At 40.3% G+C, this 16,254-nt stretch overlaps 2 protein-coding genes across 2 annotated transcripts in view; both read right to left on the bottom strand.

Moving 5' to 3' along the window:
• LOC137620596 (aladin-like) overlaps positions 1 to 7,138 on the bottom strand; it is a 144,639-nt gene extending 137,501 nt beyond the window's left edge. Inside the window, exon 1 of the mRNA XM_068350856.1 lies at positions 7,133 to 7,138. The gene's annotated coding sequence lies outside the window, so the exon portion shown is untranslated. The remainder of the gene's footprint in view (positions 1 to 7,132) is intronic.
• LOC137620597 (torsin-1A-like) overlaps positions 1 to 14,693 on the bottom strand; it is a 61,428-nt gene extending 46,735 nt beyond the window's left edge. The window contains exons 1-3 of the mRNA XM_068350859.1: positions 14,394 to 14,693; positions 9,218 to 9,321; positions 8,672 to 8,833 (exon numbers count right to left, since the gene is read on the bottom strand). Coding sequence (XP_068206960.1) covers positions 8,672 to 8,833; positions 9,218 to 9,321; positions 14,394 to 14,586 — 459 coding nt within the window. The 5' untranslated portion in view covers positions 14,587 to 14,693. The remainder of the gene's footprint in view (positions 1 to 8,671; positions 8,834 to 9,217; positions 9,322 to 14,393) is intronic.
• Between the last annotated feature and the right edge of the window lie 1,561 nt (positions 14,694 to 16,254).

The raw sequence follows: 16,254 nt of genomic DNA, 5'->3' as shown, positions 1-16,254 counted from the left end.
AGACTCCTAGGTCGTCTCTCAAGTGCACTAGGAAGTCTGCGATATTGTGGACCGAAGCGTCTATGAGCCGCAGATTCTGAGTGGCACACCATTTGACAAATGTTGCCCATTTTGCCTGGTACACAACGCATGAGGACTTCCGCAGATACCCCGACATCCTGTCCGCAGTTTTGTCCGAGAAGCTTGATAACCTCCACGCATGTAGCCTCAGCCCGTGGGTTTTCGTGCACCCTTCGGAAGTGAGGTTGACTTAGCAGTTCTTCGCTTGCCGGTAAGGGCCACGGAAGAAGAGTGGCCAGGTCCTGAAGATCCGCGAACCACTCCCTCTCCGGCCACCAGGGCGCTGCCAAAGTCATCTTTGTGGAATTGGACTGTCTTAGCCTGTTGAGAACCTGCCTGATGATCCCAAAGGGGGGAAAGGTTTAGACGTCGAGGTTGTCCCATGAGTGCTGGAAGGCGTCCTCGAAGGATGCTGTCGGATCTGGCACCGGGGAGCTTTGCGTTGAGTCTTGTGGCAAACATGTCTCTCACTGGGGAGCCCCAACGTCGGAGGACTTCCTGTGCCACTTGGGGGTGAAAGGACCATTCTGACCCTACTACTTGGCTTGTCCTGCTCAGTCCATCTGCCAAACGTCCTGGAAGACGAGGCGCCGAGTGTCCTGTAAGATGTGGTGCCGAGAGGTTAACAGAGCAAGACGCCGAACGTCCCATAAGACGTGGTGCTAAGCGTCCTGGTGTCAGAAGAGACTCGTCTAGTTGACAGGAATACACAATTCTTCTGAAAGGTTCAAAGTTACCTAAAAATCCTTTAGAAGATCGTAAGAAAGAGCTCTGATAAGTCAATCGTCCAGATACAGGGAGGCTCTGATGTGTCTTGAGTGCAGTATTCTGCTACATTTAGCAAAAGTTTAATCGCAAAGCCTGCCTCTTAAACTCCTCTCTAGATCTGGGAGAGAGATCTATTGGAGCTCAAACTAAAGGAGGTTTCCCTATGAAAGGAAATTGTAATCCTCCTTCAGAAGATGTACTGAACAAAGGTCTTCTCCCAAGACTGCCAGAAGTTATGTAGTCTGGCTCTACTGCCTGAAGGCGAAAGCAGTCAGACTCTGCTTCGCCTCGTGACCAGGCTGACATGAGACTTTAAATAGTTCATGATTTCGATGTCTCCATGGGGACCTTTGACTTCTGAACGAAGGCATTGAGAGCAATTACATCCAGAACCAGATAAAAGCCTCCCTCCCAAAAGAGACACTTGGTGTTGCAAAGTCTGTTTGGCAGAGAGGTTTTATCAGAGTAACTAACAAAGGAGGTTTCACTAGGAAAAAGACTTTGCATACATCCTTAAGGAATAGCACGGACCTCAAAGTTATCCTACCCCATTGCCTGGATTCCTTAAGAGACTCAGCGATCCACCCAGGGGGCTGTAAAAATCTCTGTGGGGCTGCCACAAGGTCCTCGACCTAATTGTGGTTAGACCTCCACCCTTGCTATCCTGGAATGCCTGATAAGGAAGCTGGCTTCATAGGTTTATATGTCTCATTTACCTGCATTCCTTGAGAGACCCGGCAATCCACTCAGGGGGCTGTAACAGTCTCTGTGGGGCTGCCACAAGGTCTTCGACCTTAACGTGGCTAGACCTCCACCCTATATGACATATCTGTTTTAGATGTTATGACGCTGTTACTGTTTTAAGAATGATATATTGTTAAATTATTCTCATCATTTCTTTATCTCCTTATTTCCTTTCCTCACTAGGCTATTTTTTCTCTTTTGGAGCCCTTGGGCTTAAAGCATCTTGCTTTTCCAACTAGGAAAATAAAAAAAAAAATAATCTCGTACCTCAAATACAAGATCTAGAGGCCAGGTTATTCAGAGGAAAAAAGAAAGCTGTCTTTCCTTGGTGCTTCTGAGACTAAACAGTCTCCCACCATCCTTAAAGCTTCATTGATGACCACATGTAAATTCAGAGGGTGGCGAACGTGGAGCAACAGGCATAAAATAATTTGGAAACTAATCACAAAAACTTTCATGAGTTTCTAAATCAACTGAATGACGAAAGGAATGAGGATCTTCTTCTGAGAATCTCAAATTCAACAGGAGAAAAGTGATCACCAATGTCTTCTATTGACAAAGCGTCCTGAAATACGAGGCGCTGATCGTCCTGAAAGACGTGACGCCGAACGTCCTGAAAGACGTGGCGCCGAGCGTTCTAAAAGACGAGGCGCCGAGCGTTCTGAAAGACGAGGCGCCGAGCGTTCTGAAAGACGAGGCGCCGAGCGTCCTGAAAGACGAGGCACCGATCGTCCTGAAAGACGTGGCGCTAATCGTCCTGAAAGACTTAGCGCCGAGCGTAAAATGATCTTCATTACGTCACTCGGCGCGTTCAGTTCATCAGAGGGTTCTCATGGCCGACTGGCGCTCTGGAACAAAAACCGTGTCTATGTTGGTTCGTAAGCATTATAGTATTACTATTATAGCAAATGTGATGCAATGCAAGACTCTAACAGCAATGTTAGTAGTTTAACGTCCAACGCTCTTTGCTTTCCCATGGCAAGGGCGAGCACTCTTGGGAACGTCAACAGGAACGCTCAAGAGGACGTCTGCTAGTGAGCTAACGCCTCTCGTTTCCTTTGGCCGATCGACATTCCTTCTCCCAGGGGTTGGGGAGCTTGGAAGAGGTCTAAGGCTAGGAAAAAACGTCCACTATGCTGAATAAATTCACTGCACTAATTTAGCACTGAAACTTGGACTTTTAAACTCTTACACAAAAGACCATAATTAGTCCTGCCAGGGGCTTGAATGAGAATGCAAAATCGTTTCTCGTTCTTGCTATATAAAAATGTAACAAAATATTTCTATAAAATATTACCCTGATATTTTCATTGTCAATAAATGTTTGAACACACTTACCCGGTAGTTACATATAATTACCGGTAAAGATAAATGTTATACATACTCACCCAGTAGTTATATATAACTACCGGGAAAGTTACATGTTATATGATTCAAATGAACAGATATAGGAATAACATATAACAACCCTTAATTCTTAATGGTTCCCAAAAATAGTGATTTGTTATTATTAAAATTAACAGATATCACAATAACATGTATTCAGACTCTTAAATCTTAAGGGTTTCCAAAAATAGTGGATTGCTACACTTTACAATTGGAACATGTATGTGAATATACGAATAATACTAGAATGCCAACATCGAAAGAAAATAAACAACGATATCAAGAATGGTTGGGACTGCATCGTATTTTCATGAGAACTACGCAGTAAAAATTAACAATACGCTAGTTCTACAGTATTTAATCTTTGAGAATAGTATTGATGATTTAAAGAACGAATACTAAAAAGAAATATTTCTTAAAAATTAATATAATCTTTTTATATTAAAAGTCAAATACTTATTGTAAGTTAGACTTCCTTTTCATTCTTTACAAGAAAAAGCAAAGAAAAGAATTATACAACATATTATGTAGTACTATGTTGCTTACGTCACATGATTGTGACGTCATAGAGATGGTGGAATGATCACCGCCATTATGTTTAAAGAGTATGTTCGTAAGTTTTACAGTAAGGGGAAAAAACTCCCATTCCTACCTCTATTAAGATACAAACGTAGTTAAAGCACTAACACCCAGTAAAAATAAAATCCAACCAGCGAAGGCTAAAAATAAATTGTACATCACCAAGATAACTGTAATATACAGGTTATAGCGAGTGAAAAATCCAACATCTTGCCGCTAGCGCGGCAGGGAATATATGAGGGTTCCTGGAATGGTTCCTAGGTACCTCGCTAGAGCGCAGGGGTGGTACACCTGGCTATCCAATCGGCGATTAGCGCGAGTTTTCAATTTTCTACCGTGATGTCAGGGACGTAAGCTATATATATAACTACCGGGTAAGTCTTATGTTTAAAATAGCGTGGTTTGTATGTCAGTTACGGAACAAAGCGTGGTTTGTATTCCAGTTACGGAACAAACAGAAGTTAGTGACAAGGCCTCCCCCAGGGGGAGAGGTGGTGCTGCTTCGCTAGGGGAAGCAACCTCATCTCTCGAGACCCGGGGTTGGACAGAAATAAATCGGTCTACGCTACTACAGTGAACCCTCGTTTATCGCGGTAGATAGGTTCCAGACGCGGGCGCGATAGGTGAAAATCCGCGAAGTAGTGACAGCATATTTACCTATTTATTTAACATGTATATTCGGACTTTTAAAACCTTCCCTTGTATGTAGTACTGTTAACAAACCACCCTTTAATGTACAGAACACTTAATGCATGTACTACAGCACCCTAAACTAAAACAGGCACAAATATTAAAGGCGATTTTATATCATGTGTTTCCTAAACACCTAAAAAGCACGATAAAAAATGGCAACCAATGTTTTGTTTACGTTCATCTCTGATCATAATGAAGAAACAAACTCATTTAGTGTACACATATATGTACGTATAGGTTAGTTTTTGCATCGATTATATTGATTATACAGTACTGTATGTCGATTTTTTTATTACCAATGTTTTAGTTTACGTATTTTTCTTAGGACTTCCAAATGAAATCTTTTTCTTTATGACGCCGCCTGAAACGACGGCGTGTACGCTCAGTAAACAACCACGCTCAGAACAAACAAGGCATTTAACGCGCATGATGATAGTGATAAATAATGATACAGTACATACAGTATTTACAGTAAAAGCATTTACAAAATATGTTACCTTACAAATATAAATTATACAGTACTTGTACGTAGCAAAGCAGGAAAACAATTTGAGAGAGAGAGAGAGAGAGAGAGAGAGAGAGAGAGAGAGAGAGAGAGAGAGAGAGAGAGAGAGAGAGAGAGAGAGAGAGAGAGAGAGTTGTTTTACGTACGTAAATGTAAATTTTAAACAAAAAAAATATGATAGGTTACAACATGTAGACTTTTAAAACCTTCCCTTTAACTTAATGCATACAGTACGTACATTACTAAACTATAAAACAGGTTAAAGTAAAAAATAAAGATTGTTACTGTACTCACCACGAAAGAAGTTCAAGAAAAACTTGAATGACGATGGCGATGAATTTGCTGCACAGTAGAAATGATGATGATGAAGCTGATGATGTGTTCTACTGTGCAGTCAATGATAGTATTTTACGTCTCTTCAGACGGAGGTGTCTTTTCCTGGGACACCTCTTCAACTTCTTCAATTTCTTCCGAAGGCGTACTAGCAGGAGGAACTGGCTCTTTTTTGCGAGGCTGGAAGAACATTGTGATCGGAAGTTGTTGCCGCTGCTTCTTTTTTCGATCCAAGAGCATCCTGTAGGGAGTCATGATGTCATCGACCTTATTTGAGAATTGCATCGAGCGAACCATATCCTCGTCCCACTCTTGTAACATTTCTTTCGCCTCCTTCATATGGTTGCAGAACTTGGCAAGCCGTTCTAATGTTAAGCCCGTTTCTTCGACATTTTCTTGGGTCTCTTCCTGGGTACCCTCACTCTCTTCCTCACTTGCCGATTTCGTCAGGTCTTCGAGGTCTGCGTCAGTTAGGGGCTGGGAATGGCAGTCCAACAACTCGTCGACGTCTTCAGTCGTCATGTCGCCAAACCCGTCACCTCCAATTATGGCAGCCAACTGCACAGATTTCCGTATTGCAGAGTGTTGGATTTCCGACGGAGTAAATCCCTTGTCGTCGTAAACAATATCGGGCCACAGCTTCTTCCAGCTCGCATTTACGGTTGCAGGTTTCATCTCTTGAAGTGCCTTTTGAATATTCTGCAGGCACGTGGCTATGGTGTACTGCCGCCAGTACGCCTTCAAGTTGAAATCTTCATCCTCGTCATCTTGGGCAGCATCCACACACGCAACGAGGTCCGCCAAGGTATTCTTCGTGTAGAGGGCCTTGAACGCCCTGATAACCCCCTGGTCCATCGGTTGAATTAATGACGTGGTGTTGGGTGGCAGGAACTCAACCTGAACGCCCTCACGCGACAGGTCAGTTGCGTGTCCACCAGCGTTATCCATAAGGAGAAGGATCTTGAATGGCAAGCCCTTCTCTAAGAGATATTCATGGACTTGCGGGATGAAACACTGGTGGAACCAGTTGGAGGTCAGCATCTTCGTAATCCATGCTTTTTGATTATGCATCCAGTACACGGGAAGGAGATTCTTATTTTTATTTTTCAAAGCGCGAGGATTTTTCGACTTATAAATAAGCCCCGGCTTTAACAAAAATCCAGCAGCATTGCCACACATCACGAGGGTAACGCGATCCTTGAATGCCTTAAAGCCAGAGGCTTTGGCTTCCTCTTTGAACAGGAAAGTTCGCGACGGCATTCTCTTCCAAAACAAGCCGGTCTCATCCATATTAAACACTTGTTCCGGCTTGTATCCACCTTCAGCGATAATGTTCTTGAAAGTCTGGTTCACGTAAGTTTCAGCAGCGGCAGTGTCAGCGGAAGCAGACTCCCCATGCAGGGAAACGCTTTTCAGGGCGAAGCGTTTCTGAAACTTCGCGAACCATCCTTTGCTTGCGGAAAAACGTTTCTGAGGCTGGGAATCAGTGGATGTCCCTGGTTGAGGATCATCTGCATCATCATCATCTTCAGCATGGTTGCCGTCGTCGTCTTTAGGTTCCTTTGCAGCAAAATTCTCATATAAGCTCAAAGCCTTTGTTTGGATGGTGTTCGTATCCAACGCTATGTTCTTCTTCCGGCAGTCGGCAATCCACACAGCTAAAGCACCTTCCATGCGTACGATCGTTTTATTACGCGTTGTAACGACTCGCTTCGCTGATCTGCTAAAGGTGATTGCAGCAGTCTTTCTAATGTTCGCCTCGTCCTTCTTGATGTAGCGAACGGTGGATTCGTTGATGCCAAAATGGCGGCCGGCGGCCGCGTAACTTCTACCATCTTTTAACATGTCGAGAAGCGTAACCTTCTCAGCTATCGTCATCATCCTTCGGTGGCGTTTAGGCTCACTACCAGCCTTACTAGAAGCAGAACGCTTGGGAGGCATTGTAACAGAAAGTTCAACAAAAAGTTCAACTTAAAACAGTCGCACACAGCACAGATTAAACTTCACAAACTTAAGAACGTCTACTCAGCAATACGCGGAAAGAGAAAGTGAACGATCCAGCCCCGCGAGAACTTTGATGCTGCGGGTAGAAGATGCGGGCAAAACACCAATCACAGGCTAGATAACAAAACTTGAGTTTTGATTCGTCATCTATCAGCGCTTGAACCAATCACAACCCGTCTTACAGTACTATGGCGCGTTGGTTACTCATAGAAGATGCCCCCGCGCATACTGAACGTACGTAGATTAAGTACAATACCGTAATAATAATAAATAATGATAATAATACTGTACAGTAATAATAATAATAATAATGATTAATAATAATAACAATAATAATTTTATTAACAACAACAACAATAATAATAATAATAACAATAATAATAAAAATTTACGTACGCTATTTTACGCCTCTCTCTCTCTCTCTCTCGTACGCTTACAGTATTCGAAATGTGATTTTTGCAACAAAGAATATTATTGGATGCAGTACTGTACTACGTACGTATACATACAAAAGATTCATGGAAAAGAAGCACATCCATTACAGTACACACCATTCTACGTAATATGGTATGACTGCATCTGTTTTGCGTTTCATGTTCGATTTAATTTTACTACGTACTGAATTATCGTATGATCACATTCTCTTTTCGTGTTTTATTTCTTTCTGTGCTGAATTATATATCATATGTAATGCAATGAACAATCAGTAAGAGCAGATATTACTAATTACAGTATTAATGGAATTACAGGTAACAAAATATCGTATTTGGTTGTCTTCAGATTTCGCGGTATTTTCGAATTTTCCGGAAAATCCGCGATATGTATATATATATGGGTTATGGGAAAACCCCGCGAAGTGGTGAATCCGCGATTGTCGAACCGCGAAGTAGCGAGGGTTCACTGTACTCGATGGTCTCTCGAAAGAGACCGACCGAGTAGGAGCTTCGGTGGAGGTTTGGGCGACGGAAGAAGAGGCCTTAGGTTTTTCTTCCTTTGAAGCAACCTTCAAAGGAGAAACATCCCGCTTGGACTTCTTCTTCCGCCATCGCGAAAACCTCTCCCACTGGGAGGAAAACCACTCCCTACACTTGTTGACACTATCACACCGTTGGCCTTTGCAAGAAGGACAAAGGGCATGAGGATTGGTCTCGACCGCCGACATGAACGTTCCACAGGGGCGGTCGGGAAGTCCAGGGCAGGTGCGCATGGTCGCAGAAGCCAACTTCACCCGCACAGTCTAAGAGAAAAGAAAAAGCATTAATGGCTGCCAATTGTTGGTGAGGATGAAGAGCAGCAACGTCCGGTCACCATCTGAGCCGAAAGCAAAGTGAGCTCAATCACAGGTGTGAGAAGGGGAGCAGTAGCAATCTACCCTCCCTACCCCCAGCCTAACTAGTGGTGTGGGTAGTTAACCCTCGTTAAAAATTAATGGCTCGTCGTTTCAGCTACGCCGAGAGTAATACCCCTATCAAATAGCGTGGTTTGTATTCCAGTTACGGAACAAATCACATATTTTTACAGGACTTTCCTTAAGTAGCATTGTAATTGGCAACTTCTCGAATTACTGTAAACCTAACATTCAGAACTGTAAATTCTCACCTTGTAAATGTCTGCTTCCTGTATGTGAGGAAAATGGACGGTGCTCACAAAAAAATGAACATACTGACTTCTTTGACCAAGCTTGTAGAGGCTGTCTATAATGAATCTGGCAACATAATTTTTACCACCCCCTGTCCATCCATGAAAACTCATGACTAATGCCTGAGGGTAATACAATAAAAATTAAAAAGTTGCCACGCTACGGGCTACATGAAAACAAAAGCCTAATGTGCAAAAGGGAAAAGATCTTGAACATTACATTAATTACAAAGAATAGAGCAACACCTACAATAACACAGCTGCTTGTTACAATTAACGAATTCAATTAACTCTCAATTTATAAAATCCTACTTAATATACTAAACTATTACAGTATACTTTGTTGTAAACAAAGATCTAAATACTTCTATTTAATGGCTAAATATTTTCTTACAGTTTACAGTCTGATTTACATAACTTAAATTTAATAATGATCAACTTTGAACTTCAAAGGAATTCAAGTTATCAGCACTAAACTATTTTTCTAGATCCCATTGACTAACTTACCTTACTGGGCTGATCATGGGAAAGGTGGCTTTTCAAGGCTCTCGGTATAACAGTCTTAACCAGATGCTGGCCATATAAATGCTCATCGAAGGCTAAAGTTAAAGCTGAAAAGATAAACCTTAACTTTAAAACACAGAAATATATTCTAATGTTGTCAATAACATCAGTATCCTTAAATCTATATATCTATTTGCAAAACTGCACATCTATAGCACTCCATCATTACTGAACGCCACAAATTTCTTTCAAATACTTCAATGCTGACTTTAACAAGAAATGTTTTAAATGTCTTACTTGCTATGAGTACCGTAGTAGGGAATGGCAGTGGTATCAAAGGATAACAACAAATCTAATTTGTTTTTTGTAAAGATCAAAACACATGCATGATGCAAGGGCAGAGAGTGACTTCTTTCTATTATTTTATTGTAATAAAAAAAACTACTCATTAAGGGATATATAATGAGAGAGTCAACAAAACACCAGCAGTGGTACCATCAAAATATCATTTACCTTCAAAGACAACTATAAAATACATGAGGGGGACAGAGACTACCATTACAGTAGTTGCTAATTAATAACCCACAAATACATTTAACATGGACGAGAGTGAGGTAGAGAATTAATTAGAAGTTGCTGTAATCACATTTCCCAGAATAGGATAAAAAGGTAGTTGCTCTTTGATTAAACTGTAGCATATGCTCCATCTTTGGAAGTGGGAGTTGCTTGAAGCATTACTAAATTATCAAGAGAAAAAGGGAGAAGTAGGTTGAGCAAGGCATCAATTGCATATTGAGATACTACCATTACATGAAATAAGGCACTTCTAAGACAGGCCAGACAGTCAGATGTAGGACCCCTTACTCTTTTGACACAGGGTATTCCTTTGTGCTACTCACACTTTATGGAGGAATAGCCCTGACACCTCGTTAAATTTCCGTGCATGTATACGCGTTAGCGGCATGAGCAACCAATGTGATTGTGTGATACTACCAATGTGACATGTCCAGGTGAGAATTCTCAAAGTCCTTGGACTTCTTGAACAAACCATAAATATTGCCCAATTCCCACCTTGCTTGGGGATATGGAGACGTAACAAATATATGTGCATACAGTTTATCAGGTTACACATGAGAAGTGGTTATACCTGCAGACAGTGGAGGCCAGCTTGAAGGGCACTGTAGGTGCTGTGCCCCAAGAGAAGGGAAGATGAAAGAAAGAAGAGTTCAGTCACTCTTTCTTATCAGTCATCCCAGACTTGATACCAGGTAACGCTGCCCTCCACCGTCTGCTGCTTGTCCATCAAGGAGCTTGAGGTGTTTAAACTACTTATTGTGCAGCCACCACAGGTCCAATGGAGAACGTCTCCATGTTTCTAAGGTCGTCTAACGCTTCCACACGTCCACTCGTAGAACTTGCGCCAGAGTAGTAGTGTTCTTAAACGCTAGGGCGTGTTTACGCCACTAACATTGTGAGTTCTTGGTTTTGGCAGTTGCGGAGGAGAGTCAGGATTTGAGGGTGCTTTATGACCTTGTGAATCCAAGCTGAGATCCTATTCTTTGTCTCTCCTTGTAACCTTCCCGTTGCTGACAAACCTTTTCACACAGAGGCAAGCTCCTTATGTTCCTAAGAGGTAAACCTCAGTGCCCACACAGGGCACAGAAGCAGTTGATATGGATCATTGGTTATATCATGAAGACTCTCAATCCGAAAGGGCTCGAATTTGGGATCCGTTGCTGCTGGATTCTGGGTCTTGTGACACACTCAGGAACTAAGTCGAGCATTACCCGTACCCCAACCCTTAAAATGGGAGATGTCGACGTCGTAAAAAAGGAAGTGCCGTCCATTAATTCTCCTGGCCAATACCAGGGCAAGCAGGAGTCGTCTTAAGCGTCATGTGAAGATCTGATGTCTGACACAGCGGCACCTAGGGGGCTCCTTTCCGGGATCGCAGTACACTACGTTCCATGTAGGCGGTCTAACTTCCAGCTGAGGTCAGGTAGGTTCAAGACTCCATATGAGGATAGACATTTACAACAAAGAGGAAAACCCTTTCCGTCTTAAGGCTGAGCGGTAGCCTTTGACTGTCATGACTGAGTAAAGTCTCCTCCCGGAGGTGACAAAGAAACTCCGGTATCACTGGAGTAGTGGTGTCGATAGTAGCAATACTCTTCCACTATATCCACCACAAAAGACTGTCCGCTTTGCCTGGTAGAAGTTGGTTAATGATTCCTGAAGGTAACCAAACATCTTCTCGCACCAGGTTGCACAAATTCTTTCTTCGAGAGGGAATACTGGATAACTTCCTGGTATGAAGTCATAAGGAATTCTATAGCTCAAGGAAAAACTTCCCATGTGGTTGTCAGCGACGATCATAACGTAGGGAGTCCCTCGGCACCTCTGAGGGCAGATGTAAAAAGTTCGGAATCCATTCTGCCTGATGCAACATCAGAGCTAAGAGAGTCATTGACAGGCTTGCATGCCCTTCTTTGTTGAGTAATTTTTACACTAAGAAAGGGGAAGGAATGCGTCGACATCCCTTGTTGTTGGAAAGCCTCTTGCTAAGTTCTTGGGGATAAGGTACTGATGAGCAGTACATAAGAAGCATATCGATCAGAGAAGTTTCAGACAGGTCTACCGTCGATGAAACCCACAAAATCGGGACTCTGTTGAGTACTTGATGATCCGAAGACCAATCAGAGCCAACTGTATGAGTCACTTTACTCAGATTGTCCACAAGAACATCTCCATTGTACGGGATGAGCAGAGCTGAAAGAGCGGCAAGTTGTCTTTGTCCACCTTAGCATTTCCCCAGCTAGTTGGCATAGGTGCTGTGGATGTGAAGAAGTATACAGTATCCTTGATTGTTGGAATATAAGCCACTACTGTGGTGTCGTCGTTCATCAACACCATGTAGTGTCTTGAATTTTGATTGTTTCTGAGCTGTGTACAGTATTTTTTCATAAATTCATTTATAAGCAATTCAGTTGGTAAAAATAATACTATACAATTATTCAAGATATAAATAAATCAAATTCCATTACCACCTCACTGCCATGATAGAGCCTTTCATAAGGCAATAAGTTGGCACTATATGAACAACAGAGATTTTGTAAGGGCAGTGTGTCATCAGGAAACCTATTCACGAAACTGATGTACACATTATATTTGGATTTATCTTTACTGCTGTGTAATATTCTTATGACGTTTTGCATCAAAAATATGTTTTTTTTTTTTTCAAGTTTTAAGGATGAGTTAAACTCAGAAGATGAGTTAAATTAAGAAATACTTCAGAAAAAGTTAGTTTCAGGAGGGAATCCATTTAAGAAGCAAACACAAGGTTATGCTTATTCTAAGGGTAAGCTAAGAATGTGACAACCTAAAGGTGGGTCACCCTCCGGGTAGGTAAATAGGTAAGGATATGGCTCCTAGGCTATGTTATGTCCCAGCTCCTAGGTTAGGTTAGGGTTTGGTTTGATTTGGTTAGTTTATAGCTCCTAGGTTAGGTAAGGTGGTGGAATTATGTTTTTATCATTTTGAAATGTGATTTTTTTTTTCATAACCTCTAATATATTAAAACAATAATCTGAAAAATACGGATTTCCCCCAAGAATTTCCATCAGTTTCGTTCAAAGAACCTTTAAATACACCAGGAACTCGTCATTTTCTTTATTAGGAATTCTGTACTGCATAAATCTTTACACAATCTAATCTAACCTAATTTAGCAAACACATTCATAGTTGGTGGGAAGCTCTACCTCCAAACATCATCTACTTGACAGTACTGAGATAGGCTTACTGATAACCCAGATTTGCCCACTACTAGGAGGCATAGAAAATAAAATAGGATGTTCAATCCAAATTCACTACATCAAACTAATGTCCTTGAAATACCATAATTACCTCTACGACTAAGAGTATTACTGTGAGAAAAGTTAGTGTCCGTCCGCTGTTCTACAAATTACCCAAACAGTAATTCATATGTTCTCAAATGTCTACATACTATTATGATACCTTAATGTATTCATTCACGTTGTGTACTTACAAAATATGGTAAAATATAGCTACCTTTTGGGTTTCATTGTAGTGAATTACATGGCAATGTAACCTAGGAAAAAAACTACTGTTTCTTATAGAAAAAATTACGCTCTCTTCAAAAATGACACTCGTTCCCGTCGCAAATTAATAGTTTCAGAAATATATATACATCTATATCCTCCAATAATGGGGGACCCACAGTGGGAACTCGGGGTTTTGGGTGGGGAAATCATACTGGGGAATCGATATATAAACGTAAAACAAGCATTTCCTTCTCTATACATTACCTTCTTGAAATTATAATAACCGGAGGAAAATACAAAACAGTATATCTGGATAAACTTTGGAGGCGCCGTTACAAAGATTGTGTCATGAAACAATACAGTAACCAGTGCTGCCAACATCCGATGTAGATCAAATGTTATTTTGTGACCTGTCATACTACTAGGCTAGGTTAGGTGGGTTTGTTAGGTTCTGTGCCCTTTTTGTACTTTTTATATATTGAGTAAAACTTGTATGGAGAAATTATTTAAAATACATATGGGAAATATCTATCATTACTATCTTTAGTAATGTCAGCGTGCCGTTGGTAACTCTGTGTACCATACGTCAACATTGGTAACACTGTGTATTATTGGTAACGTTGCTAATGTTATCGTTCGTTCGTAAGAGAAGTGACACCGTGCAACTCAAAGTTATCCGAATTGGTTGATCTGTTTGTTTTCGATTGAAATGAACATCAAATTCGGTTAATTCACGTTATTTACTAAAGGAAAACAATTTTATATCGTTTCCCCAGTATGTTTTCCCCACCCAAAACCCCGAGTTCCCCCTGGGGGTCCCCCATTACCGTAGGATATAGATGTATATATATTTCTTAAACTATTCATTTGCGACGGAAACGAGTGTCATTTTTGAAGAGAGCGTAATGTTTTCTTTAAGAAACAATAGTTTTTTTCCTAGTTTACATTGCCATGTAATTCACTACAAAAATACCAAATTTTGCCACCGACAAAAATTACTTTGGAGTGTTTTCAAGGATAAGCTTAGGAACCAGGAATCTCGGTGACATTGGATTTTATCACCATTAGATGGAATACCATTAACAGACACAGTAACAAATAAACTATGGCACAAATACCTGTCATATTTGGTTTGGTCCATTTCGAATTGGCCGAGCAGCATTCATAGAAGGAACATCGGACCCTGTCGAAACCAGCGTAGAGAGCAGATCCCACGATGCCAATACTTGCTACACCTAATGATATTGAAGCATTTGCCACAATAAATATTGAAAAACAAATAATGGCCTTAAATATCAAATGCGGCCTCATCTTAAAGGATGAAACGTAAACGTTGTTTAGACATCAAGGTTTCAGGCCTACAATATTGGGCGCGATGTATGTGAGTTGGAACTCGAGGTTTGTTTACTATCAGTCCAGCATTCGAGTTATCGTGAAAGATTTATACTATTATAGTACATGATTTTCATTTATTTAGTTATGAGTAAAAATATTTTGAAACTAAAGTACATTTGATTTTTAAAAACCGACCTATTATTCATTCATAGGTATCCATTAAGAAAAAAAAATATTTTACTTTTCATGCTGCAATGAACTTCGAATCACAAATTAAATCCTCTGACAACTTGAGCTGTTTGGCTTTCTCATAACATAATTACACAATTAGTTCAAAATTATCCGTTTAACATCAGATGTAAATGCAATTATTACAACAGATGATAAATGATTAGCTAAAGAGCTAGTGGAAGAGTAAATAATGGAACCACATGTGGAAAGCCTTTGAAATTGCACAAAAAAAAAAATATTAAAATTGAAGAGATAAGAAATTTCAGAAAGCAGGAACTAATGGAAAAAATAAAAACGGTAACGTAGAAATTAAATTAACAGAAACGTATAAGAAGAAAGCAGAAATTGAAATGTTGAGGTTTGTAAATGATAATGGCAAATCACAGAAGTTATTAAATAAGTGAACTTAACTCTGTAGGTAGCAGGTTGGCCAAGGCACCAGCCACCCGTTGAGATACTACGGCTAGAGATTTATTGGGTCCTTTGACTGGCTAGACAGTACTACATTGGATCCCTTCCTCTGATTACGGGCCGCTCATTTCATCTTTGCCGACACTTACACAGAGTAGTCTGGCCTATTTTTTACGCATTCTCCTCTTTCCTCATACACTTAACACTGAAATTATCAAGCAACTCTTCTTCTCTCAAGAGGTTAACCATTGTTCAGTGTCTACTTTTCTCTTGATAAGGGTAGAAGAGACTCTTTGGCTATGATAAGCAGTTCTTCTAGGAAAGGGAAACTCCAAAATCAAACAATTGTTCTCTAGTCTTGGGTAGTGCCATAGCCTCTGTACCATGGTCTTCCACTGTCTTGGGTTAGAGGTCTCTTGCTTAAGGGTACACTCGGGCACACTATTCTATTTTGTTTTTCTTCCTCTTGTCATTTTGTTTTAATTTTTTTATAGTTTATATATGAAAAATTTATTTCAATATTATTATTCTTAAACTTGTCTTGTAGTTTTTCTTTATATCCTTTCCTCACTGGGTTATTTTCCCTGTTAGAGCCCTTGAGCTTAAAATATCCTGCTTTTCCAACTAGGGTTGTAGCTTAGCAAGTAATAATAATAATAATAATAATAATAATAATAATAAGAAGAAGAAGAAGAAGAAGAAGAAGAAGAAGAAGAAGAAGAAGAAGAAGAAGAAGAAGAAGAAGAAGAAGAAGAAGAATAAGAAGGGGGAGGGGGGAAGGGGAGGCTGCCAAAGTGATGACGAGATTGGATATGATGTAATGGTGTAATGATAGACAACAGAAAATTATAGACTTTAAATTGTGCAGGAGATAAACCAAAACATTTATTCATATATATATATATATATATATATATATATATATATATATATATATATATATATATATATATATATATATATATATATATATATATATTATATTATATATATATATATATA

The sequence above is a fragment of the Palaemon carinicauda genome, chromosome 27 (genome assembly GCF_036898095.1).
Source record: "Palaemon carinicauda isolate YSFRI2023 chromosome 27, ASM3689809v2, whole genome shotgun sequence".
NCBI lineage: Eukaryota > Metazoa > Arthropoda > Malacostraca > Decapoda > Palaemonidae > Palaemon > Palaemon carinicauda.
Note: the sequence above shows the minus strand (reverse complement) of the source record. Positions and strands in the feature narration are given on the sequence as shown.